Below are 22,674 nucleotides of genomic sequence, written 5' to 3' on the forward strand. Positions count from 1 at the left end.
TTTCAAGACTAGTTGTATATGGAAACAGAAGTAGAGTAAAATAACAGCCATCACCAATTTTTTCCACAATTCTTATCTCTTGCTTGTAAATCCGGTTTGAGACTGTACTTAGTACTACTGATTGAGATCAATGCAAAAGATTTTCTCACAAAATAAACCGGTTAGGTAATAAGTTCTAAACCAGAACCCCACCGGTTTGCATATCTCATCCCTCCGTGTAGGGTTTTGCGATTTCCAGAGAGAGAGAGAGTGAGACTGAGATTGAAGTCTCCTGAATCAGCTGAAGCCAAATCGATAAGATGCAGAGATCGATTTCATTGACGGCCAAAAGATTGTTTGTTCATTGGAATCTCCAGGGGATAGGTAATCCTCCAACTGTTCCTTCTTTCTTCAATCTTTGCGGTTCCGGTTGCTGGGAACGATCTTTTGCTAGTGCTAGTGGTGATTACAGAGAGATATTGAGAAATAGGCTAAGTGATATTATTAAGGTAGATGATGCGGTTGATCTGTTCGGTGACATGGTCAAGTCTCGTCCATTTCCTTCCATTGTTGAATTCAATAAACTGTTGAGTGCCGTTGCTAAGATGAACAAGTTTGAACTTGTCATCTCTCTCGGCGAGCAGATGCAAACTTTGGGAATTTCACATGATCTTTACACATACAGTATTTTCATCAACTGCTTTTGCCGACGCTCTCAGCTCTCTCTTGCTTTAGCTGTTCTTGCCAAGATGATGAAACTCGGCTATGAGCCCGATATTGTCACGCTTTCTTCGCTGCTCAATGGCTACTGTCACAGTAAGAGGATTTCTGATGCCGTAGCTTTGGTTGATCAAATGGTCGAAATGGGATATAAACCTGATACCTTTACATTCACAACTCTAATTCATGGACTTTTTCTTCACAACAAAGCTTCAGAAGCAGTGGCTTTAGTTGATCAAATGGTTCAAAGAGGATGTCAACCAGATCTGGTTACTTATGGTACCGTAGTAAACGGATTATGTAAGAGAGGTGATATTGATTTGGCTTTGAGTTTGTTAAAGAAGATGGAGAAAGGGAAAATAGAGGCTGATGTTGTGATCTACAACACAATCATTGATGGTCTTTGCAAATACAAACATATGGATGATGCACTCAATCTGTTCACTGAAATGGATAACAAAGGTATTAGACCAGATGTTTTTACCTACAGCTCCCTCATAAGTTGCCTTTGTAATTACGGAAGATGGAGTGATGCTTCTCGACTACTCAGTGATATGATTGAGAGGAAAATCAATCCAAATGTAGTCACTTTCAGCGCATTGATTGATGCATTTGTGAAGGAAGGGAAGCTTGTAGAGGCTGAGAAATTGTACGACGAGATGATCAAAAGGTCTATAGATCCTGATATTTTCACTTATAGTTCACTGATCAATGGGTTTTGTATGCACGATCGTTTAGACGAGGCCAAGCACATGTTTGAGTTGATGATTAGCAAAGACTGTTTCCCAAACGTAGTGACTTACAGTACTCTTATAAAGGGATTTTGTAAGGCTAAGAGAGTAGAAGAAGGTATGGAACTCTTCCGCGAGATGTCTCAAAGAGGATTGGTTGGCAACACAGTCACTTACACCACTCTTATCCATGGATTTTTTCAAGCTAGAGATTGTGATAATGCCCAAATGGTTTTCAAACAGATGGTTTCTGTTGGTGTGCATCCCAATATTTTGACATACAACATTCTGTTAGATGGACTTTGTAAAAATGGGAAGCTAGCGAAAGCAATGGTTGTATTCGAGTATCTGCAAAGGAGTACAATGGAACCTGATATTTACACATATAATATTATGATTGAAGGGATGTGCAAGGCAGGGAAGGTGGAAGATGGGTGGGAATTGTTTTGTAATCTCAGCCTTAAAGGAGTGAGCCCTAATGTTATAGCCTACAATACAATGATATCAGGATTTTGTAGGAAAGGTTCAAAGGAGGAAGCAGATTCCCTGTTAAAAAAAATGAAAGAAGATGGGCCTCTTCCAAATAGTGGTACCTATAATACGCTGATTAGGGCACGCCTTAGAGATGGTGACAGAGAAGCATCAGCTGAACTCATCAAAGAAATGAGGAGTTGCGGGTTTGCTGGAGATGCTTCAACCATTGGCTTGGTCACTAATATGTTACATGATGGGAGATTGGACAAAAGCTTCCTCGATATGCTTTCTTAATGCTATTTATCTCATTTTCAGTATCAATTTTTGTTATGTTTATTTTCTGTCAAAACTCAAAAGTATCTCAATTCTCATTTCTTATACTTTAATATGCAATTCCTGAAAATCAGATTATTAGTGTACATCTTCAGCAATAAGTATGTATCAATTTCCACATTTTTTTTCTCCTTCTAATTTTAGTTGATGAAACAGTCAAACAGAAATTGTTTAAACTTTCATGATGTACCATTTTGTTTTTGTTGTAATGTGATATTTTATTAAACAACAAAAAATTCTAGACAAAGAGGTACTTATATGTTAATTCTTACCAAGAAGTCTAAAGAAAATAGATGTGTCCGTTAAAGCAGTTGAAAGACAAACCGAGATGAATCCCAAAACGAATACGGACTTATTGCGAGGAAGGAATCGAGCATGAGAGATGACCCAAGAAGAGTCGAAAGATGATTAAATTTTCTGATAACTTTTTTTTATGCTTAACCGGATCTAACATTTTGTTAAACCAACCTAAACCATGCTCAATTCCGATTCCCTAATCTGATAAGCACGAATCACATCTGTTCTCTATTTGCAGAGCTCGAAATTTAAGAGAGAAATTGAGAAGCCAAATCGAGAGAATGCTTGCAAAAATATCATCTTCAGCGAAGAGATTTGTTCATCGGAGTCTTGTGGTGAGAGGTAATGCTGCAACTTTTCCTCTCTCTTTTTCCTTTTGCCGGAGAAGAGCTTTTTCTGGTAAGACTAGTTATGATTACAGAGAGGTACTTAGAACTGGGCTGAGTGATATTGAATTAGATGATGCAATTGGTTTGTTCGGTGTTATGGCACAGTCTCGTCCTTTCCCTTCGATTATTGAGTTCAGTAAACTGTTGAGTGCCATTGCTAAGATGAACAAGTTCGATCTTGTCATCTCCTTCGGGGAGAAGATGGAGATTTTAGGAATTTCACATAATCTCTATACTTACAATATTTTGATTAACTGTTTCTGTCGATGTTCTCGACTCTCTCTTGCTTTAGCTCTTCTTGGCAAGATGATGAAACTCGGCTATGAGCCCGATATTGTCACGCTTAACTCGCTGCTCAATGGTTTCTGTCACGGGAATAGGATTTCTGATGCCGTAGCTTTGGTTGATCAAATGGTCGAAATGGGATATAAACCCGATACGGTGACATTCACAACTCTAATTCATGGACTTTTTCTTCACAACAAAGCTTCAGAAGCAGTGGCTTTAATTGATCGAATGGTTCAAAGAGGCTGTCAACCAGATCTGGTTACTTATGGTGCGGTAGTTAATGGATTATGTAAGAGAGGTGATACTGATTTGGCTTTAAATCTGCTCAACAAGATGGAAGCTGCGAAAATAGAGGCCAATGTTGTGATCTACAGCACAGTCATAGATAGTCTCTGCAAATATAGACATGAGGATGATGCACTCAACTTGTTCACTGAAATGGAAAACAAAGGAGTTAGACCAAATGTTATCACCTACAGCTCCCTCATAAGTTGCCTTTGTAATTACGGAAGATGGAGTGATGCTTCTCGACTACTCAGTGATATGATTGAGAGGAAAATCAATCCAAATTTAGTCACTTTCAGCGCATTGATTGATGCATTTGTGAAGAAGGGGAAGCTTGTAAAGGCTGAGAAATTGTACGAGGAGATGATCAAAAGGTCCATAGATCCTAATATTTTCACTTATAGTTCACTGATCAATGGGTTTTGTATGCTCGATCGCCTTGGTGAGGCTAAGCAGATGCTTGAGTTGATGATTAGGAAGGATTGTCTACCAAACGTAGTCACTTATAATACGCTTATAAATGGATTTTGTAAGGCTAAGAGAGTAGACAAAGGTATGGAACTCTTCCGCGAGATGTCTCAAAGAGGATTGGTTGGCAACACAGTCACTTACACCACTCTTATCCATGGATTTTTTCAAGCTAGAGATTGTGATAATGCCCAAATGGTTTTCAAACAGATGGTTTCTGTTGGTGTGCATCCCAATATTTTGACATACAACATTCTGTTAGATGGACTTTGTAAAAATGGGAAGCTAGCGAAAGCAATGGTTGTATTCGAGTATCTGCAAAGGAGTACAATGGAACCTGATATTTACACATATAATATTATGATTGAAGGGATGTGCAAGGCAGGGAAGTGGAAGATGGGTGGGATCTATTTTGTAGCCTCAGCCTTAAAGGAGTGAAGCCTAATGTTGTAACCTACACAACAATGATCTCAGGATTTTGTAGGAAAGGTTTAAACAAAGAAGCAGATGCCTTGTTTAGAGATATGAAAGAAGATGGGACTCTTCCAGATAGCGGTTGCTATAAGATGCCATCTTAGAGAATGGTGACAAAGCAGCATCAGCTGAACTCATCAAAGAATTGAGGAGTTGCAGGTTTGCTGGAGATGCTTCAACCTTTGGCTTGGTCACTAATATGTTGTATGGGGAGATTGGACAAAAGCTTTTTGGAAATGCTTTCCTAAACTATCCTTGAAGTGAGTAAGCCTTTTTTAATAAGTTATTACTTCTCAATAGTCAATACAATCCTTATGTTCATGAGTATGCCTGATTAGCTTTCTGTGAACCAGCATTGAAGTTTTAGTGAACATTTTGAGTTGTGATTTGGTTTTTTATCTTCTGTATCCAATATTGTTCATATCTTATAAACGAGACATTCTCAATTATGTTAATCAAATTTGGAAACTTTTATCTTTGTTTCGTGCATTAGGAAACTTGCAAATTGTTAATTTCTCCTATAGAAGAAAATGGTTCTGATGCGAATCATGTATGTACCAGAAGCTGTCTTTGAACAGGTGGAGCTGCATCGCACTCCATTTCACATGGGAACTCTTGTTTTGCAGGCTCAATGACGGTTTCAGAAGATGATATCCAAACTAATGTGAGTATATGAGAGAGTGTAGCAGCTGTAATCTCATCAAATGAAAGATATTTCAGTGTTCAAGTATTACTTCTCAATGCAGTCAGTATGTTCCCATGGTGTAGTTCATTGCACATTGGAACAGTTCGTTCTTTTTTGTGTTGAACTTGAATTACTATCGTTGTTTTTTGTAGTTCCTAGTGGAATTATGAACATGTGTGTGGCTGGACAAACATACACGTAGTACCAGGTTTAGTACTTGAATTATGAACTTGCAGAGATGGTTCAATGGCATAGTTCCCATCGTCAATTTCATTGATTGAATTTCCCTTGCCAGAAATTTCTGTTTTATCATAAATTTTGAGAAGTAGTTTTGGTTTTACGGGGTTTCTTCATTTCTGAAATTAGGGATTTTATTTCAGGGTAAGAAATCCCAAGAAGAAATGAAGAAGAAAGTTAGTACGCATGCATATGGAGCCTGCTCTTCCTTTGAAGATGGACCTTGATAGACCGATTCTTCCTCGGTATGGAATGTTAGATCAGTATCATTATGAAATAATTCCTTTGAATTCCGATGCTTACTCTGCCATTAGATATGAGAATGTATGAAAATCTTCCTTAGGTTCTATAGCATAATGTGAAGATTGAAATATGGTTTGATCAGTTGCTGTTTCTGACTTTTGAAATTTGGTCAGTTAGAAATTTACATGAAACTTCATAATGGTTACATTTGTAGACTACATAGGGTTTTAGATATTCACATAGGGCATTCTCATCTTCAGTTTGGTGAATCAAGCAATTACTATATACCTATTTATCTGGAGTATTCAGGTTTCAGAGACCAACTGGCCCAATTCCCTCGTTGATGCTTGACCTTGAAGTCTACACAGGAGCTATAGATGATTTTGATTTTGAGGATTACTTGAATGGTAATTGTTTTACAGCTCTTTCTCATACTTTTTAGACTGTTTTACACCAAAAAAAAAAGAAACCCTATATATTTGTCTGCTTCTACAATGGTCATTGCTCAAATAGTGACTATCATATACTACTTGCAGTGTGTAAACCAAGCATCCTTGTCTTGCAGAAAGTTGAACTCTTTGAGTATATAAGAGAAAAACTGTTTAGACTTGTTTCTTTTCTTAGTTTCACCATTTTATGGGTTGTTCTGATAAGTAGTATCTACTCCGCAGATCCTCGAGAATCCAAGATGCTCAAACCAGTTGACTTCCACCACCACGTCATGGAAGTTGGGGTTAGTCTCTCCAAAGGCCCAGCTTAACCAAGTTCCTTGTAGGTCAAAACAGTTTATACTTTATAATGCCATCAAAGTATTGAAACTGGACTCTACTTGTATGTTTGTGCAGCCTAACGCTGGGGAAATGATCCTTGCAGCGCCGTCATCAAGTTCAGGGACCAAAACTCTTGTCGAAAGCTTCAACAATAAGTCTGGTGACTAATATATAAATAGCTGATTTGGATAGTGTGAGATCAACATGGTGTTGCTAGACAAGTGTGCAGAATGAGATAATTTTATATTAGAACAGCCATGTATTTTCTTGTGATGTTTCATGTTCTTAACTTCTCTTATTTACACGGTTCCTTTTTGAGCTGCTACTGACCATGAGAGGTGTTATGTGTTTAACGCAATAACTTTTTGTTAGTGCCTTGAAATATATGTTTTCTCATGTAAGTTGTCCTTGTAACTAAGCTTTTCATAATTGATGACATCAGTACTGATCTTTTTACTTTTATTTTTGTTAATGATATATTATAACCTCGAGAATTTTCTCATATGTAGACGAAATCTTGGAAAAACTTCTGGTACGTATTATTTTCTTAACTCTTGGCATCTTATTTTTGAAATCAGGTGTTTAGGTCAATAGCGGAAACAGAGCCTAGTGATGTGAAGTTAGGGCTGGACTTGGTGAGCTCTATGAAGGAAGAGCTTGAGTTATGTCCTTCAACATGCTTGTGCCAATGCCAAATATAAGCAGAACGCTAGCTCTACCTGTATGGAAAGAGTACAAATTTGAAGAACTTCCTTACAATGTCCTCACAAGTATTTAATGCAAGAGCTCTTTTATCTCCTACATTTAAAAGAATGATTTTGAACTTTTCTTAGTCATCGTATCTAAAAGAGTGGCTTTTTCTTAGTAGAGAGTTCTTTTTTTTTTTTTGATAAATCCTATCGACTAATCCGGTCAGCCTCGGTAGAAACGCACCGAAGTACTTCAGAGTAGACTTCTCCCCGAAAGACCACACTGTCTGTCTCGAGTTTGGAATTCTTAGTAGAGAGTTTAATAGGGCACATCTTAGAGATGGTGACAAGGAAAAGTTTACTCTTAAAAATGTTCATAAAAGCAAGGTTTATTAAAACTGAAAATTGCAAGTGTTGTTCTTCCGTCTAATGGTTTATTTATCTGATTCTCGTATTGACAATATGGAGATAATGTTTCTGTTTATGGAAAAGCAAGGTGAAGAGGCATCTTTACCTACGCTCATAAACCTGAACAAAAGAGACATTAACTGAACAATATTAAACCAAATCGTACCAGAGAAGAGAAGTCAGAGTGAACCGGTCGGTTATTAAAACTGGAATATTTAAGAAGAAATCTTGACCGTCAAAATTACCAAAATGATCCAACGGCGCAGAAACGCGAGATCCCTCCGTCTTCAAGGTTAAACAATAATGACAAGTTGTGTTCATTTAGGGATTGTCGCATCACAATCGAAGAAGATGAGTTTGGCGAAGAGATTTGCTCAGCTGAGGAAAGCTTCTCCATTGTTTTCCCTTCGAGGTGTCTATTTCTCTGCTGCGAGTTATGACTACAGAGAGAAATTGAGTAGAAATGTGTTGCTCGATTTGAAGCTAGATGATGCGGTTGATCTGTTCGGTGAGATGGTACAGTCTCGTCCTTTACCTTCCATTGTTGAATTCAATAAACTGTTGAGTGCCATTGCTAAGATGAACAAGTTTGATCTTGTCATCTCTCTCGGCGAGCGGATGCAAAATCTGAGGATTTCATATGACCTCTATTCGTACAATATTTTGATTAACTGTTTTTGTCGACGCTCTCAACTCCCTCTTGCTTTAGCTGTTCTTGGCAAGATGATGAAACTCGGCTATGAGCCCGATATTGTCACGCTTTCTTCGCTCCTCAATGGGTACTGCCACGGTAAGAGGATATCCGAGGCTGTAGCTTTGGTTGATCAAATGTTCGTAATGGAGTATCAACCCAATACCGTCACATTTAACACTCTAATCCATGGGCTTTTTCTTCACAACAAAGCTTCCGAAGCAGTGGCTTTAATTGATCGAATGGTTGCCAGAGGGTGTCAACCAGATCTATTTACTTATGGTACCGTAGTAAACGGATTATGTAAGAGAGGTGATATTGATTTGGCTTTGAGTTTGTTAAAGAAGATGGAGAAAGGGAAAATAGAGGCTGATGTTGTGATCTACACCACTATCATTGATGCTCTTTGCAACTACAAAAACGTGAATGATGCACTCAATCTGTTCACTGAAATGGATAACAAAGGAATTAGACCAAATGTTGTTACCTACAACTCCCTCATAAGATGCCTTTGTAATTACGGAAGATGGAGTGATGCTTCTCGACTACTCAGTGATATGATTGAGAGGAAAATCAATCCAAATGTAGTCACTTTCAGCGCATTGATTGATGCATTTGTGAAGGAAGGGAAGCTTGTAGAGGCTGAGAAATTGTACGACGAGATGATCAAAAGGTCTATAGATCCTGATATTTTCACTTATAGTTCACTGATCAATGGGTTTTGTATGCACGATCGTTTAGACGAGGCCAAGCACATGTTTGAGTTGATGATTAGCAAGGACTGTTTCCCAAACGTAGTGACTTACAATACTCTTATAAAGGGATTTTGTAAGGCTAAGAGAGTAGAAGAAGGTATGGAACTCTTCCGCGAGATGTCTCAAAGAGGATTGGTTGGCAACACAGTCACTTACAACACTCTTATCCAAGGGTTATTTCAAGCTGGAGATTGTGATATGGCTCAAAAAATATTCAAAAAGATGGTATCTGATGGCGTGCCTCCCGATATCATAACATACAGCATTCTGTTAGATGGACTCTGTAAATATGGGAAGCTGGAGAAAGCATTGGTGGTATTCGAGTATCTGCAAAAGAGTAAAATGGAACCTGATATTTACACATATAATATTATGATTGAAGGGATGTGCAAGGCAGGGAAGGTGGAAGATGGGTGGGATCTATTTTGTAGCCTCAGCCTTAAAGGAGTGAAGCCTAATGTAATAATTTACACTACAATGATATCAGGATTTTGTAGGAAAGGTTTAAAGGAAGAAGCAGATGCCTTGTTTAGAGAAATGAAAGAAGATGGGACTCTTCCAAATAGTGGTACCTATAATACGCTGATTAGGGCACGCCTTAGAGATGGTGACAAAGCAGCATCAGCTGAACTCATCAAAGAAATGAGGAGTTGCGGGTTTGTTGGAGATGCTTCAACAATAAGTATGGTGATTAATATGTTGCATGATGGGAGATTGGAAAAAAGCTATCTGGAAATGCTGTCTTGAAACAATCAATCCTCGAGAAACGAATTGGGGAGCAACCATCTTCCCTTGTGATTGCATATGTGAGGTGAATCGCCTTTTTTAGATAGCTATTCTTGTGTTTACTTCTGGACCCGTTTTCATGTTAAATTTGTTCTTGTTGTTGTTGAGTGTAAGTTTCGTGGACATGACTGGTACAGTTCTCTGCAGTCAGTATGTTCTCATGTTGATATAGATTTGTTTCTTGTCTAATCGATGATTTATCACCTGAATAGTATTCTTCCAGATTGGTTAAGTTCATACGTTCAAAGAAATTTAAAGACCACGCTCCTTATTCGACTGATTGATCGATGAAATAGCAGATCCATCAGTCATAAACGGCGCTGAAGAAACACATTAACACACCAAATTTATGTACCACACGACAACAATTTCTTCATATGTACAGACTACAGAGAGAAAAACAGAGTTTTGAAAAGATCAGACAAACAATTTGTCGGTTCGTCTCTCTTCTCTCCATCCATTGTAAACGTTTGCAATGTAATCTTCAATCCTGCTCGTCAATGTGTCATCATCAACATCATCACCATAGGCATGATTATCATCATCATCACGGTTTTCAATACCATCATCACCACCATCTTGATTACATTGGCTAAAATCTTCATCATCGTTCCATATACAACCATCATTATCAACTTCATCAAAACCATCATAATAGCTAAAACAATCATCATAGTAATATCTTGTGAAATCACAACATTCTCTGTTCTTGTCTATGATTTCACCATCAAGCATATTGTCTTCTTGAAAAGTGTACAAAACATAGAAATCTCCGGTTTCTTCATAAACAGAGCGATTACGATCGATGATAAGTAAGAAAAGAATCGTACAGAGGAAAAAGAAAAGAAGAAGAGGATTGTTGAAATATCTCAAGAAGAAAAAGAGCATTAGTGTTGAAACAATTGTTCTCCAGATGATCTCCATGACATTGATTATAATGTTCAACATCTTCATCTGGACTCTATCTATATCAATAAAAGAGTAACTTTCCGGGAAAAAACCATGAATTCTGCTGAGATAATGAGTGGAAAAAGTCTGTTGTGTGAAGTTATTGTAAAACTTAACATATATAAAATAAAGGTTTTAATATTCTAAGGATGTGTTGTACACATGTCTGTTTCTTGCTGCGCAAGTTCTAAGAATTTGTGTATGTGTACCTTTAGTATTAATATATATGTTCTTGAGAGAGAAGTTTACGATTCTTGAAGTGGGACACAATGAGTTTTTAAGTTATGATTGTAACAAGTATGTCATTTATCTCATTTTAAAAGTATGTTTTTCTAATATTTAAATCTATATATGTAGATGAGAATATAAAAAATATGGTGTAGTTTAATTTAAGGTTTTTGTGATCCTTACTCTAAGATCATCAAAGTATGAACATGCCAATAACAATAATAATTCGTATTGAAGAACTTTGCACAACCTATTTATAGGACCTAAACCCTTAAATCCCCACCATTGTATAAAATCTTCCAAATCAAGAATAAAGTAAGATTCAAAATTCTAATCATACCACATTTTCTACGTACATTTCATCTAGATCAAACCTTTTCTACCATGCATCTCCAAAGGAATTGAATCCTTAAGCCAACTCACGTGAAATCGAATAATCCATTCTCGCTTCTAAGTTGAGAAAATCCAATATTTCACGTTCTAGAATCATGACGTACGCGTGACATTTAGAAATGAGACCTTAACCTTTTAAAAGTCATTGATAAAACATTACAATATAGTTTCTTTTATAAGTAGTACAAGAAAACTTTGTATTTATAATCTCGGTAATATGATCGTAGTAGAGAATGTTTAAGAAAGAATACATTAATTTGTATGAACAAAATACTTTTGAAGATGTTTTTTTATTGGACTCCATAAATAATAAATTCAGATATTTTCACATCATTTCCATGACTCAACAAAACTCTACCTACAATATGTCTAAGAGAGTCAAAGACTATCATCCTCTTCTATAACCAAAAATTGGTTTGCACACACATGACATGACATGAACAAGAAACTACTCTCCTATTTATATTCACTCTAGAGCCGGCCCTGTTCCTAACACATAAATCAAATTCAATTCGTTTAAAAATGGAGAGTCAAAAGCAAGAAGATAATGAATACATTTTCCGCAGTTTGTATCCATCTGTGCCCATTCCTGACAAACTTACACTGGTAATTAATATAGCTAAGAACAGTTTTTCATTTCCGGTTTCGGTTTATTATAATTTAGGTTAAGATTCGGTTTATAAATACTAATGGAATTAACTAATGGCTATGTGAAAAAAGCCTGAATTTGTGCTCCAAGGAGTTGAAGAATACACAGAGAATGTAGCGTTTGTAGAAGCGGTGACCGGAAAAGCTGTGACGTACGGTGATGTAGTGAGGGACACAAAGAGGCTAGCCAAAGCGTTGACATCTCTCGGACTAAGGAAAGGTCAAGTGATGGTTGTGGTCCTACCAAACGTCGCCGAGTATGGGATTATTGCCCTTGGTATTATGTCTGCCGGTGGAGTCTTCTCCGGTGCAAATCCGACGGCTCTTGTTTCCGAGATCAAGAAGCAAGTTGAAGCTTCCGGTGCTAGAGGAATCATCACTGATGCTACTAACTATGAAAAGGTAATTAAACATTACTGTTTTCTATATGATTTGGAAAACTTTTTAACCAGCAAATGTATGCACATGATAATTTCGTTCGGTTTGGTTGCTGCAATATATGGTATAGACTAAAAACCAAACCGACATAATTCCACAGCCAAGCTGAACTAAACCAACCAATCACCAAACTCGATTTATTTGTGAAACATTTACTGTTTGTTTTGGACAGGTGAAATCACTAGGTTTACCGGTGATAGTGTTAGGTGAAGAGAAGATAGAAGGAGCAGTAAACTGGAAAGATCTTCTAGAAGCAGGAGACAAATGCGGAGATACCGACAATGAAGAGATTCTTCAGACAGATCTTTGTGCACTTCCTTTTTCTTCAGGAACAACAGGATTACAAAAAGGAGTAATGCTCACACATCGCAATCTCATAGCCAATCTTTGCTCTACTCTCTTCGGTGTCAGGTCTGAAATGATCGGTCAGATCGTGACGCTTGGTTTGATCCCATTCTTTCATATTTACGGTATCGTTGGCATATGTTGTGCTACAATGAAGAATAAAGGCAAAGTTGTTGCTATGAGTCGGTACGATCTAAGGATTTTCTTGAATGCTTTGATTGCTCATGAGGTTTCGTTTGCGCCTATAGTTCCGCCGATTATATTGAATCTTGTTAAGAATCCGATAGTTGATGAGTTTGATCTTTCGAAGCTTAAACTTCAGTCTGTCATGACTGCTGCTGCTCCTTTAGCTCCTGAGCTTCTTACTGCCTTCGAAGCCAAGTTTCCTAATGTCCAAGTCCAAGAGGTAAGACTTAAGACTTTTATGTTAGTTATTACCTTATTATTCATGTTCAATGATGTTTTGATTGGTTATATATATATATATATATTAGGCTTATGGATTAACGGAGCATAGTTGCATTACGTTAACTCACGGAGATCCAGAGAAAGGACAAGGAATCGCGAAACGAAACTCGGTTGGTTTCATACTTCCGAATCTCGAGGTAAAGTTCATAGATCCTGACACCGGTAGATCACTCCCGAAGAACACTTCTGGTGAGCTATGTGTGAGGAGCCAATGTGTAATGCAAGGTTACTTCATGAACAAGGAAGAGACTGACAAGACAATTGATGAACAAGGTTGGCTTCACACAGGAGACATAGGTTACATCGATGATGATGGAGACATCTTCATCGTTGATCGTATCAAAGAACTTATTAAATACAAAGGTTTTCAGGTAAAATGTTTATACCAAAGATTAAACATAATTCTTCCTTGTTTCATATTGGCCGGATTTTCAAAGTTGAAGCTTTTCCAATAGGTTGCTCCGGCCGAGCTTGAAGCTATTCTACTCACTCATCCATCCGTTGAAGACGTTGCCGTCGTGCCGTGAGTATCTATATAAATATATTGCCCTAATGATTTCTTGAAACTGATATATTAAAACATGAAATGAAAAGGTTACCGGACGAGGAAGCCGGGGAGATTCCGGCGGCTTGCGTGGTGATAAATCCGAAAGCGACAGAAAAGGAAGAAGACATTCTCAACTTTGTTGCAGCAAATGTGGCTCATTACAAGAAGGTTAGAGCCGTCCATTTTGTGGATTCAATCCCTAAATCTCTCTCTGGTAAAATCATGAGGAGGCTTCTTAGAGACAAGATCCTCAGCATCAACAAGAAGTAGAAGAAAGAAAACTCTTACAAGCTTTTAATTAATCTACTTTGATTTAAGAATGTCCTTGAACAATAAATACTCTTTGTGGTTTTTATTATTGCTCCTTGATTAGGAAATTCTACAGTTCAATTCTGCACCGCGCAACAACTAAAAAGATTAAACTATCTCCTCGAAAGATTTTAATCAAAACATTGATATAACTCACGGAACAACAATTTTAAACCGCAAAAACACGCTGCTTTCTCATGCTGTAAAAAGTTATACTGTAGAATTAGATATTGAACTGACTTACTTTCATTAATTCGCAAACTATGAGTATTTATTCACAATGAACTCAACAAGATATAAACACAAACTCCTAAAATATAGGACATAAACTCTATCACCAAAGATATCGTACTAATCTAATTCTCAATTTTTAATCTTCATAGTTCCTTATTATATAACCAAGATAATAGTTGTCTAGTTGAAACTTGAAATAGCTCAAGGATGGAGAATTTATCGTCTTTCACTTTACTTTTCTTTTATTCAACTTTCTCACTTTCTCCAATGTATAACTACTTCAGTACTTCAATACTCACTAGACCAGGGAAAATGTATGAAATTTCAATTGTATATTTGTATGCATGCTTTAGATATTTATTTTTTTCCAAGATTCAGATTATATCGAAGTAACATTTTTTGTAATTGTGGGCATTGGTCAAACACCTAGTACTTCTGTTTTATGTCAGACTTGAAGAATCTAGAGAATCTTAGGAACAGTAGTCAGACTTTGATGTTTCGAAATATACAAATATAAACAGTACCGTACTTAATCAACGGTCATATTATAAATTCATACAAATAAAAGACAACGGGGTATTAAATACTGAAGATTAGAGAACATTTTAAGTCTTTTATGGATTTATGATTCAGTGATTCAAAGACTCACAGTGCAATATTGATGTATCTAGGAATTTACACTAAGAAATCGACAGTGATTATAAATAGTACTCAGTTGCTTGGACAAAACTAAAGATTTATAAAGAAAAATCCGACAAAAGGCATAATTGGGAATTGAACTCTTTTTTGACAAGAAACTTTGGAATGAAGTTTTGTTGTTGTTCAAGCATAGTTTTTTTTTTTAATATGAGTAATTTTGAATTTACTGCACTGTTCTAGGTTTCCGACCTAAAGGGATTATTTGATAAATCTTTAAACATTTACTAGTATTACATACTCCTTCCGTGTCAGGTATCACTTTAATTAAGTGATGTTCACTATATTTAAGTTTGTCTTTTGGTGTATGTTTTTATATTAGTTGAGTTCATTTTGGGATGTTCAAATAATTAGTTCCGCCAATTTCTAGCAAAACAAAGAACAGAAAAAGCTTTTCCTTATAGATTTTAAACTTTTGTATGGAAGAAGTCTACAAAACCGGAAAATAAAGGGTGAGAAATTTAATTTATCCATTAATTTTTGTGGGATTACGAATTCGAAAACCATTTTTGTGGGAATACGAAAACCACTTTGAAGGTTTAAAGTAACAATTTTTTTATTTTGATGGTTTATTGTGAGAGTTCAAAATCTTGAAAGTTTTTAAAGTGTAAGTTGTTGCTACTTTGAAGGTTTTTTATAAGATTTTTCGGTAAAATAATCTTATTCTCATTAAATAATAAATAATACAATTAAGGTTTTATATACAATTGATAAAGGTCTAAACCAGAAGCCACTAAACGGAAAATCTAAGACTGGTTTATACAATACCAATTTGTATAGACTCTCTATGAACTATTGTATATACAACATTTCTATGCAATCAAAAGCTATATACAATAATATTGATATCACTTAATCAAATTCACAATGTTAGACTTGTTTTGCGAAATATCATTAATTTGAAAACTAATTCTATAATTAGATAATATTTTTAGAATTTTTGATTAAAAAAATCTACATTTCGTATCATTCATAAATAACTTAAAAACTGTAGAATCACAAACATGATCAAATTATACATAAAAATTTATTTTATCTTATTTATAGTTTCTGAAATACATTGATGGAAGGGTTTGATTGGTGTAGGCAACAAAGAATAAATGCTTGATGGTACAAGACAAACAGACACCTTCTTCTCCCACTCTTAAATTACACACACTTACTTACACACACATAAGCTTGCACGTGGTTCTTGTTCACATGGTGGAAGCCACAGATGTATATAGAGAGACAGAGAGAGAGAGGAAACAAAACCAAACCTTTTGCTGCAGAAGAGACAGACTATTAAATTGCTTCACCTGCTTTACTTACTTTCCAGCCAAGGCACACTCTCCACGCACTCATCTTTTCTCAAATCTCTCTCTATATAGATTTGTGTCCAGAAATTAATGGGTTTGGTTCGGAAACTTATGACTGGTAATACCCAGATCTTATTCTATGTTTCTTGAAACTCTCTTCTCGAGGCAAATGCAGCTACTTCTTCATGCTTTTGTTCTTCTTCTTCTTCGTTTATCAAGAAATTGTTAACGAAATAGCTTAACCGGGTTTGAGTTCGGTTTAGGATCCGATAACCGCAAATGCAGATTGGGAAATTGATTTGGGTAATAATGTTCATATTCGTTCACATTATTATTACATCATCTCGAAGTTTCTCGGATTCTATTATTACCGAACGAGAGATTCTACTTCAATTCAAAGACAACATCAACGATGATCCGTACAACAGTTTAGCTTCTTGGGTCTCTAATGCTGACCTCTGTAACAGCTTCAATGGTGTATCTTGTAACCAAGAAGGATTCGTCGAAAAGATCGTTCTTTGGAACACTAGTCTCGCCGGAACCCTAACGCCGGCATTGTCTGGTTTAACTTCTTTAAGGGTTTTGACTCTGTTTGGCAACAGGATTACAGGTAATTTACCTTTGGATTACTTAAAGTTACAGACTTTATGGAAGATCAATGTTAGTTCCAATGCATTGTCTGGTTTGGTTCCTGAATTTATCGGTGATTTGCCTAATTTAAGGTTCTTGGATTTGTCGAAAAATGCGTTCTTTGGAGAGATTCCAAATTCTCTGTTTAAATTCTGTTACAAGACAAAGTTTGTTTCATTGTCTCATAACAATCTCTCAGGATCAATCCCTGAATCAATCGTAAACTGTAACAATCTCATTGGTTTCGATTTCTCTTACAATGGCATTACCGGTTTGTTGCCTCGGATCTGCGATATTCCGGTTCTTGAGTTTGTATCTGTTAGAAGAAATTTGTTGTCTGGTGATGTGTTTGAGGAGATATCGAAGTGTAAGAGATTGAGTCATGTCGATATAGGAAGCAATTCTTTCGATGGAGTAGCGTCTTTCGAGGTTATTGGATTCAAGAACCTGACTTATTTTAATGTGTCTGGAAACCGGTTTAGAGGGGAGATTGGTGAGATTGTTGATTGTAGTGAAAGTTTGGAGTTTTTGGATGCTTCTTCGAATGAGTTAACTGGTAATGTACCTAGCGGTATAACCGGATGCAAAAGTCTTAAGCTTTTGGACTTGGAATCGAATAGGCTCAATGGGAGTGTACCTGTAGGTATGGGGAAGATGGAGAAGCTCTCTGTGATCAGGTTAGGCGATAACTTTATAGATGGGAAGCTACCACTTGAGCTCGGAAATCTTGAGTATCTACAGGTTTTGAATTTGCATAATCTCAATCTCGTTGGTGAAATACCAGAGGATTTATCAAACTGCAGACTACTTCTTGAACTGTGAGTCTTTGTATCTCTTCTATGCTGATATTTAGTGAGTTTTTGATTCGTTTATCTAACTTTTTAGTTTTGTTAATCTTTGTTGTTTGTTGTAGAGATGTTTCTGGAAATGGTTTGGAAGGAGAGATCCCTAAGAATCTATTGAACTTAACAAACTTAGAGATTCTTGATCTGCATCGGAACCGAATCAGTGGAAACATTCCGCCTAATCTCGGGAGCCTCTCGAGAATCCAGTTCCTCGATCTTTCAGAGAATTTGCTTTCTGGTCCTATCCCGTCTTCCCTCGAGAATTTGAAAAGACTGACTCATTTCAATGTTTCTTACAACAACCTCTCCGGCATTATCCCAAAGATTCAAGCTTCGGGAGCTTCTTCGTTTTCCAACAACCCTTTCCTCTGCGGTGATCCTCTTGAAACACCGTGCAATGCTCTCAGAACCGGATCAAGATCAAGAAAAACCAAAGCTCTAAGCACCTCTGTTATCATTGTTATCATCGCTGCTGCTGCGATCTTGGTTGGTATCTGTCTAGTGCTTGTCTTGAACCTTAGAGCTCGTAAAAGACGGAAAAAGCGTGAAGAAGAAATAGTCACTTTTGATACCACAACACCCACTCAGGCTTCAACGGAATCTGGTAATGGTGGTGTAACATTTGGGAAACTTGTTCTATTCAGCAAGAGTTTGCCTTCAAAATATGAAGATTGGGAGGCAGGTACGAAAGCATTGCTCGACAAGGATAACATTATCGGTATTGGATCAATTGGAGCGGTTTATAGAGCATCTTTCGAAGGCGGGGTTTCCATCGCAGTGAAAAAGCTCGAGACTCTAGGTAGAATCAGAAACCAAGAAGAGTTTGAGCAAGAAATAGGAAGGCTTGGAAGTTTAAGTCACCCGAATCTTGCTTCTTTTCAAGGTTACTACTTTTCCTCCACAATGCAGTTAATTCTTTCTGAATTTGTCACAAACGGAAGCTTGTACGATAATCTACACCCGAGAGTCTCCCATAGAACTAGCAGTAGCAGCAGCAGCCATGGAAACACCGAGTTAAATTGGCATAGAAGATTTCAAATAGCAGTAGGAACCGCAAAGGCGCTTTCTTTTCTTCACAACGATTGTAAACCCGCGATTCTTCATCTCAATGTAAAGTCTACCAACATACTCCTTGATGAAAGATACGAGGCAAAGCTATCAGATTACGGTTTGGAAAAGTTTCTTCCGGTTTTGAACAGCTCCGGTTTGACTAAGTTCCACAATGCGGTTGGATACATAGCTCCAGAGCTAGCTCAGAGTTTGAGAGTGAGTGACAAATGTGATGTTTATAGCTATGGTGTGGTTCTTCTTGAGCTTGTTACAGGTAGAAAACCAGTGGAGTCGCCGTCTGAAAACGAGGTTGTGATCTTAAGGGATCATGTGAGGAATTTGTTGGAGACAGGTTCGGCTTCTGATTGTTTTGACAGAAGATTGAGAGGGTTTGAAGAGAATGAGCTGATTCAAGTGATGAAATTAGGTTTGATTTGCACAACAGAGAATCCATTAAAGAGACCGAGCATTGCAGAGGTTGTGCAGGTTCTTGAACTGATCAGAAATGGAATGGAATCATGAAAAGAACTCGTTTATTTTTGCAGAGAAATTGTGTAGTGTTTACTGTTAAGTTCATTCATTTGTGATTCTTTTGTCTGTTTTGTTGCTAAAATTGGTAAAAGTTCCATTAACCGGGTCTTCTCTAACCTTAAACCGATTCTGGATTGATATTATCCGGTTTACTGATATAAAGAGTCTGATTCAGAATAAACCAAATAATCAAATTGTAATCAATTTTGAGATTTACATGTTTCACAAACTTTTCTAATGCGGTTCATAACTACTGGCACATCTCTCTCAGACAAATTACTGAAACAGATACGGAACCATCCTGGTTCGATACAGTGACAACAAGATCCTGGTATGACATTGATCTTGCCAATGTTCAAGAGCTTGTTCCACAGCTCAATCTCGCCTTTTTCGCTGTAAGATGAAATCAATCCTCGCATATCAGCCCAACAGTAGAACCCTCCATTGCTTCTTGTGCACTCGATCCCTAACTCTTTCAACCCCTCCACGAGCTCCGTGTAGATACTCTGCAATCTCTGCCTGTTGGTTTTCACAAATCTCTGAACATTTTTTGGATTGGAGATTGCGGATATCAGCAAATGTTGGGTTGGAGATGAGACAGGTGAGAGCGTCGTGAGCTTTCTTGAAGCGGATAAAACACTCTCGTTGAACGAGTAGATAGCAGCGGATCTAAGCCCCCGGAAAGACAAGTCTTTCGAAAGGTCATACACGATATGAACTCTTTCCCTGTCGATATTCTCTTCCGTGTCAACTATTTCAGCCATGCTAACAAACTCTCCTTCTTCTCCGTGGACTGACCCAGCAAAGATTTCGTTTGATATAATATGAATGTTCCTCTCACGGGCAAAGTCCAAAAGCGCATAGAGATTCTCTCTGCTCAGTAGGCTTCCCATGGGATTTGAAGGATTCGAGATTATAATGCCGCGGATTCTTACACCTCGTTTCTTAGCTTGATAGAATGCTCGATCAAGCACGACCATCGACATATTGAAATTATCCGCACTTCTACATGGAACGTGTATAATGTCAACTCCTGTTCGCCATTTAACATCCCTATCATATCTACACAAAGAATGTCCCCATTCAGTATTCTCTCGTAGCATTAGCATCGGGTCCAAACAGTATAGACATAAAGTTTTACCCGGGAGAACACGGAGTTGGAACAAGGAAGGCGTTTCCCGAATCAGCTAAGCAGAAGGAAAGAATCTCAATAGCAGATGATGCACCAGAAGTTAACACTAACTGTGATGGATCAAAAGTCACCGAGTTTTTGGTAGCTTCAGTCATAAATCCTGCCACAGCCTATCACATAATCCAGAAAACTTCTCTCAAGAACACATACAAATCCCCAAACAAAACACTCCAGTGAATAAGATTAATGAAACAAAAGTTTAGAACTTTAGAGTAAGAGATAGCAAACCATTTTCAGTTCCAAAAGTCCATCAGAAGGCTCATAAGAAGCAATGCCACTAATACTCAATCCATCTGAAATTGCTTCTTTTGGATTCTCTAAAACCCAATCATCCAAACTCAACTATTATAAGAAGAAAGAGATCAGTCAAATCCAGGAAATAATCACACAAAAAGTTTCAATTTTTTTTGAAGAAATTTAGATACAAAACCTTGTTGTTTTGAGCTAAACCAAGTTGGATAACTCCGTCCGGGTTACCCAACTCATCATACGGATCATCCTCGACCCGTTTTTGACCAACGTAGTAAGGCGAAGAATCTCCACCTTTGAGTACACAATTAACCCGACCCGAAACCGAAACAGCTCCACCGGAATTTCTCGGCGAGAGGAGAATACGAGAGAGAGAACGAGGTAAACCAGTAAGCTCCGTGAGATGACCAGCGGATTGTGACCGGGTGGGATCCGGTAAACCCGAATTAGGAGAAGAAGAAGAAGAAGCTGAGGAGTTTTGTTCACCGGAATTATCTGATTCGTCGTTTTTACGATTTCGTTTTAGGTAAAACTGAAGAAAGTAGAAGAAAGCACAAGGAATCACAGAGCCTAAGAATAAACCACCACGACCTTGTACCACACCTTGTAACGGAACAATAACCCTCATCCCGGTGGTTCTACCTCCGCCGACGTTACCGGAATTCTTATCGGAATCGGAATTGGAGCTCCGGCTCCGGTTTGGTTCGGTACGGGTCATTGTAGTGAACTCATGTTTTTAGGTAAATAAATATTTTAGTGTTTGAAATCAAAATCGGAGCCACTTTGAAGGTTTTTTAACGGGTCGGGTTAACGGATAATTGAGTCCGACGGCGAAGAGATTTGAAAGAGAAAGAGAAGAGTTTTGATTTTTAGGTTAAAAGAAAATAAAATTCGAATTTGTTTGTTTTTGCTTTTTGGATTTTTGTTTAATTTCTGATCTGTTTTATTTCGTACGCTCGTTTTTGGGTCGTTGAGATTTTTTGGAGGGAGAGAGGAGATGTAAATTACTATATTACCCTTTTCTTTTTTAACCTGGGTCCCTGAAGTTTTTGGATTCTCTGGAAACTTTTCTGTCTTTTTCTATAAAAGTTTAAAAACTTGAAACAAATTATAGTGAATGTGAGTGATTATTTTAATTTGTATGTATATATGTTTTTTTCGGGATATGTAATTGGATTTATATGTAAGAAAATAGGTTATTTGTATGTTTTAGATGTGCGGTCCAAATGGAGAGTTTTGATTGAATTGATGGTGGATGAGTGAAATATTGAGTAGTATTGAATCTGAATCTAAAAACAATTTGAGTATATTCCTGACATTGTAAACAAATCTTTGGTCTTTGTGTTTTGTTATTTTTGTACATATGAGCTGGACACTTGAATATTTTAGTTTCTAATTAAAACTTAGGAAAATTATAAGGGATATACCCAGAAGAATGAAGATTTAAGTATTTATGCATGCTTTTTTCTTAATTAGGTGGGTAAAGAGAGAGTGGTGTTTTTATATTTTTACCCTTGTCAGATAGAAAAAGTTGGAAATGAATGAGAAGAAAAAAAGATGAAAAAGTTCAACGTCTATGATAACTCATAAGTTACCGGTGATAAACGAATTAACATGATAAATAAATAAACTAATACATAAATTAATATTTTACAAGAATAGATAATTGTTAATCTTTTAGTTACCGAATATTAACATGATATAAAAATAATAATTTGTTATGTATAATAGTTATCTATAATGTAGCATACAATTTACCACTTTAAAAGACATGTTAGGGTGATAACTAAATTGTTAATGTATAAGTTAACAATAATAATTAAATTACCAAAATAAATAAATGTGTTATTAGATAATACATATTATATAATACCAGATTTAACACAAGAACCATGTTTTCGACGTAAGATGAATAGTGCTTTC

The 22,674-nt window shown here is 36.9% G+C and overlaps 9 protein-coding genes and 1 long non-coding RNA gene across 10 annotated transcripts; 6 read left to right on the plus strand and 4 right to left on the minus strand.

Annotated features, from left to right (window-relative positions):
• The first annotated feature begins 187 nt into the window (after window positions 1-187).
• On the plus strand, window positions 188-2,381 carry AT1G62910 (Pentatricopeptide repeat (PPR) superfamily protein). Its single transcript, NM_104969.4, has one exon. It carries the CDS (start codon window positions 300-302, stop codon window positions 2,196-2,198), a length of 1,899 nt encoding a protein of 632 aa, NP_176479.2. The 5' UTR covers window positions 188-299; the 3' UTR covers window positions 2,199-2,381.
• A 173-nt stretch (window positions 2,382-2,554) lies between these two features.
• AT1G62914 (pentatricopeptide (PPR) repeat-containing protein) lies at window positions 2,555-4,402 on the plus strand (the record flags this gene model as incomplete). The annotated part of the gene is made up of 1 exon (NM_001198366.2): window positions 2,555-4,402. The coding sequence occupies exon 1, from the start codon at window positions 2,816-2,818 to the stop codon at window positions 4,400-4,402; it is 1,587 nt and encodes a 528-aa protein (NP_001185295.1). The 5' UTR covers window positions 2,555-2,815.
• A 78-nt stretch (window positions 4,403-4,480) lies between these two features.
• On the minus strand, window positions 4,481-5,527 carry AT1G62915 (uncharacterized protein; the record flags this gene model as incomplete). The annotated part of the gene is made up of 3 exons (NM_001334055.1): window positions 5,173-5,527; window positions 4,997-5,127; window positions 4,481-4,687 (listed from the first exon to the last, which is right to left on the minus strand). The coding sequence occupies exons 1-3, from the start codon at window positions 5,216-5,218 to the stop codon at window positions 4,481-4,483; spliced, it is 384 nt and encodes a 127-aa protein (NP_001322076.1). The 5' UTR covers window positions 5,219-5,527.
• Window positions 5,528-5,552: 25 nt separating this feature from the next.
• On the plus strand, window positions 5,553-7,614 carry AT1G62920 (proteasome maturation factor; the record flags this gene model as incomplete). The annotated part of the gene is made up of 6 exons (NM_104970.1): window positions 5,553-5,684; window positions 5,920-6,010; window positions 6,261-6,533; window positions 6,968-7,034; window positions 7,290-7,449; window positions 7,555-7,614. 6 exons carry the CDS (start codon window positions 5,553-5,555, stop codon window positions 7,612-7,614), a joined length of 783 nt encoding a protein of 260 aa, NP_176480.1.
• A 159-nt stretch (window positions 7,615-7,773) lies between these two features.
• Window positions 7,774-9,926, plus strand: RPF3 (Tetratricopeptide repeat (TPR)-like superfamily protein; the record flags this gene model as incomplete). The annotated part of the gene is made up of 1 exon (NM_104971.3): window positions 7,774-9,926. One exon carries the CDS (start codon window positions 7,774-7,776, stop codon window positions 9,661-9,663), a length of 1,890 nt encoding a protein of 629 aa, NP_176481.2. The 3' UTR covers window positions 9,664-9,926.
• Window positions 9,927-9,999: 73 nt separating this feature from the next.
• On the minus strand, window positions 10,000-10,650 carry AT1G62935 (uncharacterized protein; the record flags this gene model as incomplete). The annotated part of the gene is made up of 1 exon (NM_148620.2): window positions 10,000-10,650. One exon carries the CDS (start codon window positions 10,648-10,650, stop codon window positions 10,120-10,122), a length of 531 nt encoding a protein of 176 aa, NP_683461.1. The 3' UTR covers window positions 10,000-10,119.
• A 1,121-nt stretch (window positions 10,651-11,771) lies between these two features.
• On the plus strand, window positions 11,772-14,035 carry ACOS5 (acyl-CoA synthetase 5). The gene is made up of 6 exons (NM_104972.3): window positions 11,772-11,877; window positions 11,992-12,321; window positions 12,530-13,108; window positions 13,197-13,541; window positions 13,626-13,693; window positions 13,765-14,035. Exons 1-6 carry the CDS (start codon window positions 11,794-11,796, stop codon window positions 13,985-13,987), a joined length of 1,629 nt encoding a protein of 542 aa, NP_176482.1. The 5' UTR covers window positions 11,772-11,793; the 3' UTR covers window positions 13,988-14,035.
• Window positions 14,036-16,024: 1,989 nt separating this feature from the next.
• Window positions 16,025-16,303, minus strand: AT1G08583. Its single transcript, NR_139457.1, has one exon. It is a non-coding gene; the product is annotated as an other RNA (long non-coding RNA).
• On the plus strand, window positions 16,111-19,474 carry AT1G62950 (leucine-rich repeat transmembrane protein kinase family protein). The gene is made up of 2 exons (NM_104973.4): window positions 16,111-17,702; window positions 17,798-19,474. The coding sequence occupies exons 1-2, from the start codon at window positions 16,534-16,536 to the stop codon at window positions 19,299-19,301; spliced, it is 2,673 nt and encodes an 890-aa protein (NP_176483.1). The 5' UTR covers window positions 16,111-16,533; the 3' UTR covers window positions 19,302-19,474.
• Window positions 19,427-21,667, minus strand: ACS10 (ACC synthase 10). Its single transcript, NM_104974.4, has 4 exons — window positions 20,933-21,667; window positions 20,731-20,844; window positions 20,452-20,612; window positions 19,427-20,372 (listed from the first exon to the last, which is right to left on the minus strand). The coding sequence occupies exons 1-4, from the start codon at window positions 21,467-21,469 to the stop codon at window positions 19,511-19,513; spliced, it is 1,674 nt and encodes a 557-aa protein (NP_564804.1). The 5' UTR covers window positions 21,470-21,667; the 3' UTR covers window positions 19,427-19,510.
• Between the last annotated feature and the right edge of the window lie 1,007 nt (window positions 21,668-22,674).

Source organism: Arabidopsis thaliana (assembly GCF_000001735.4).
Source record: "Arabidopsis thaliana chromosome 1 sequence".
Classification (NCBI taxonomy): domain Eukaryota; kingdom Viridiplantae; phylum Streptophyta; class Magnoliopsida; order Brassicales; family Brassicaceae; genus Arabidopsis; species Arabidopsis thaliana.

Bases quoted from the DNA above. Each gene is read 5' to 3' on its own strand.
- AT1G62910 (NM_104969.4), top strand. From the start codon at position 300: ATGCAGAGATCGATTTCATTGACGGCCAAAAGATTGTTTGTTCATTGG.
- ACS10 (NM_104974.4), bottom strand. From the start codon at position 21,469: ATGACCCGTACCGAACCAAACCGGAGCCGGAGCTCCAATTCCGATTCC. The intron at 20,845-20,932 runs GTTTTGTATCTA...TTCTTATAATAG, and splicing joins GTTTAGCTCAAAACAACAAG to TTGAGTTTGGATGATTGGGT. The intron at 20,373-20,451 runs GTAAAACTTTAT...TTCTTTGTGTAG, and splicing joins CCAACTCCGTGTTCTCCCGG to ATATGATAGGGATGTTAAAT.
- AT1G62950 (NM_104973.4), top strand. From the start codon at position 16,534: ATGCAGATTGGGAAATTGATTTGGGTAATAATGTTCATATTCGTTCAC. The intron at 17,703-17,797 runs GTGAGTCTTTGT...TGTTTGTTGTAG, and splicing joins TGCAGACTACTTCTTGAACT to AGATGTTTCTGGAAATGGTT.
- ACOS5 (NM_104972.3), top strand. From the start codon at position 11,794: ATGGAGAGTCAAAAGCAAGAAGATAATGAATACATTTTCCGCAGTTTG. The intron at 12,322-12,529 runs GTAATTAAACAT...TGTTTTGGACAG, and splicing joins ATGCTACTAACTATGAAAAG to GTGAAATCACTAGGTTTACC. The intron at 13,109-13,196 runs GTAAGACTTAAG...TATATATATTAG, and splicing joins CTAATGTCCAAGTCCAAGAG to GCTTATGGATTAACGGAGCA.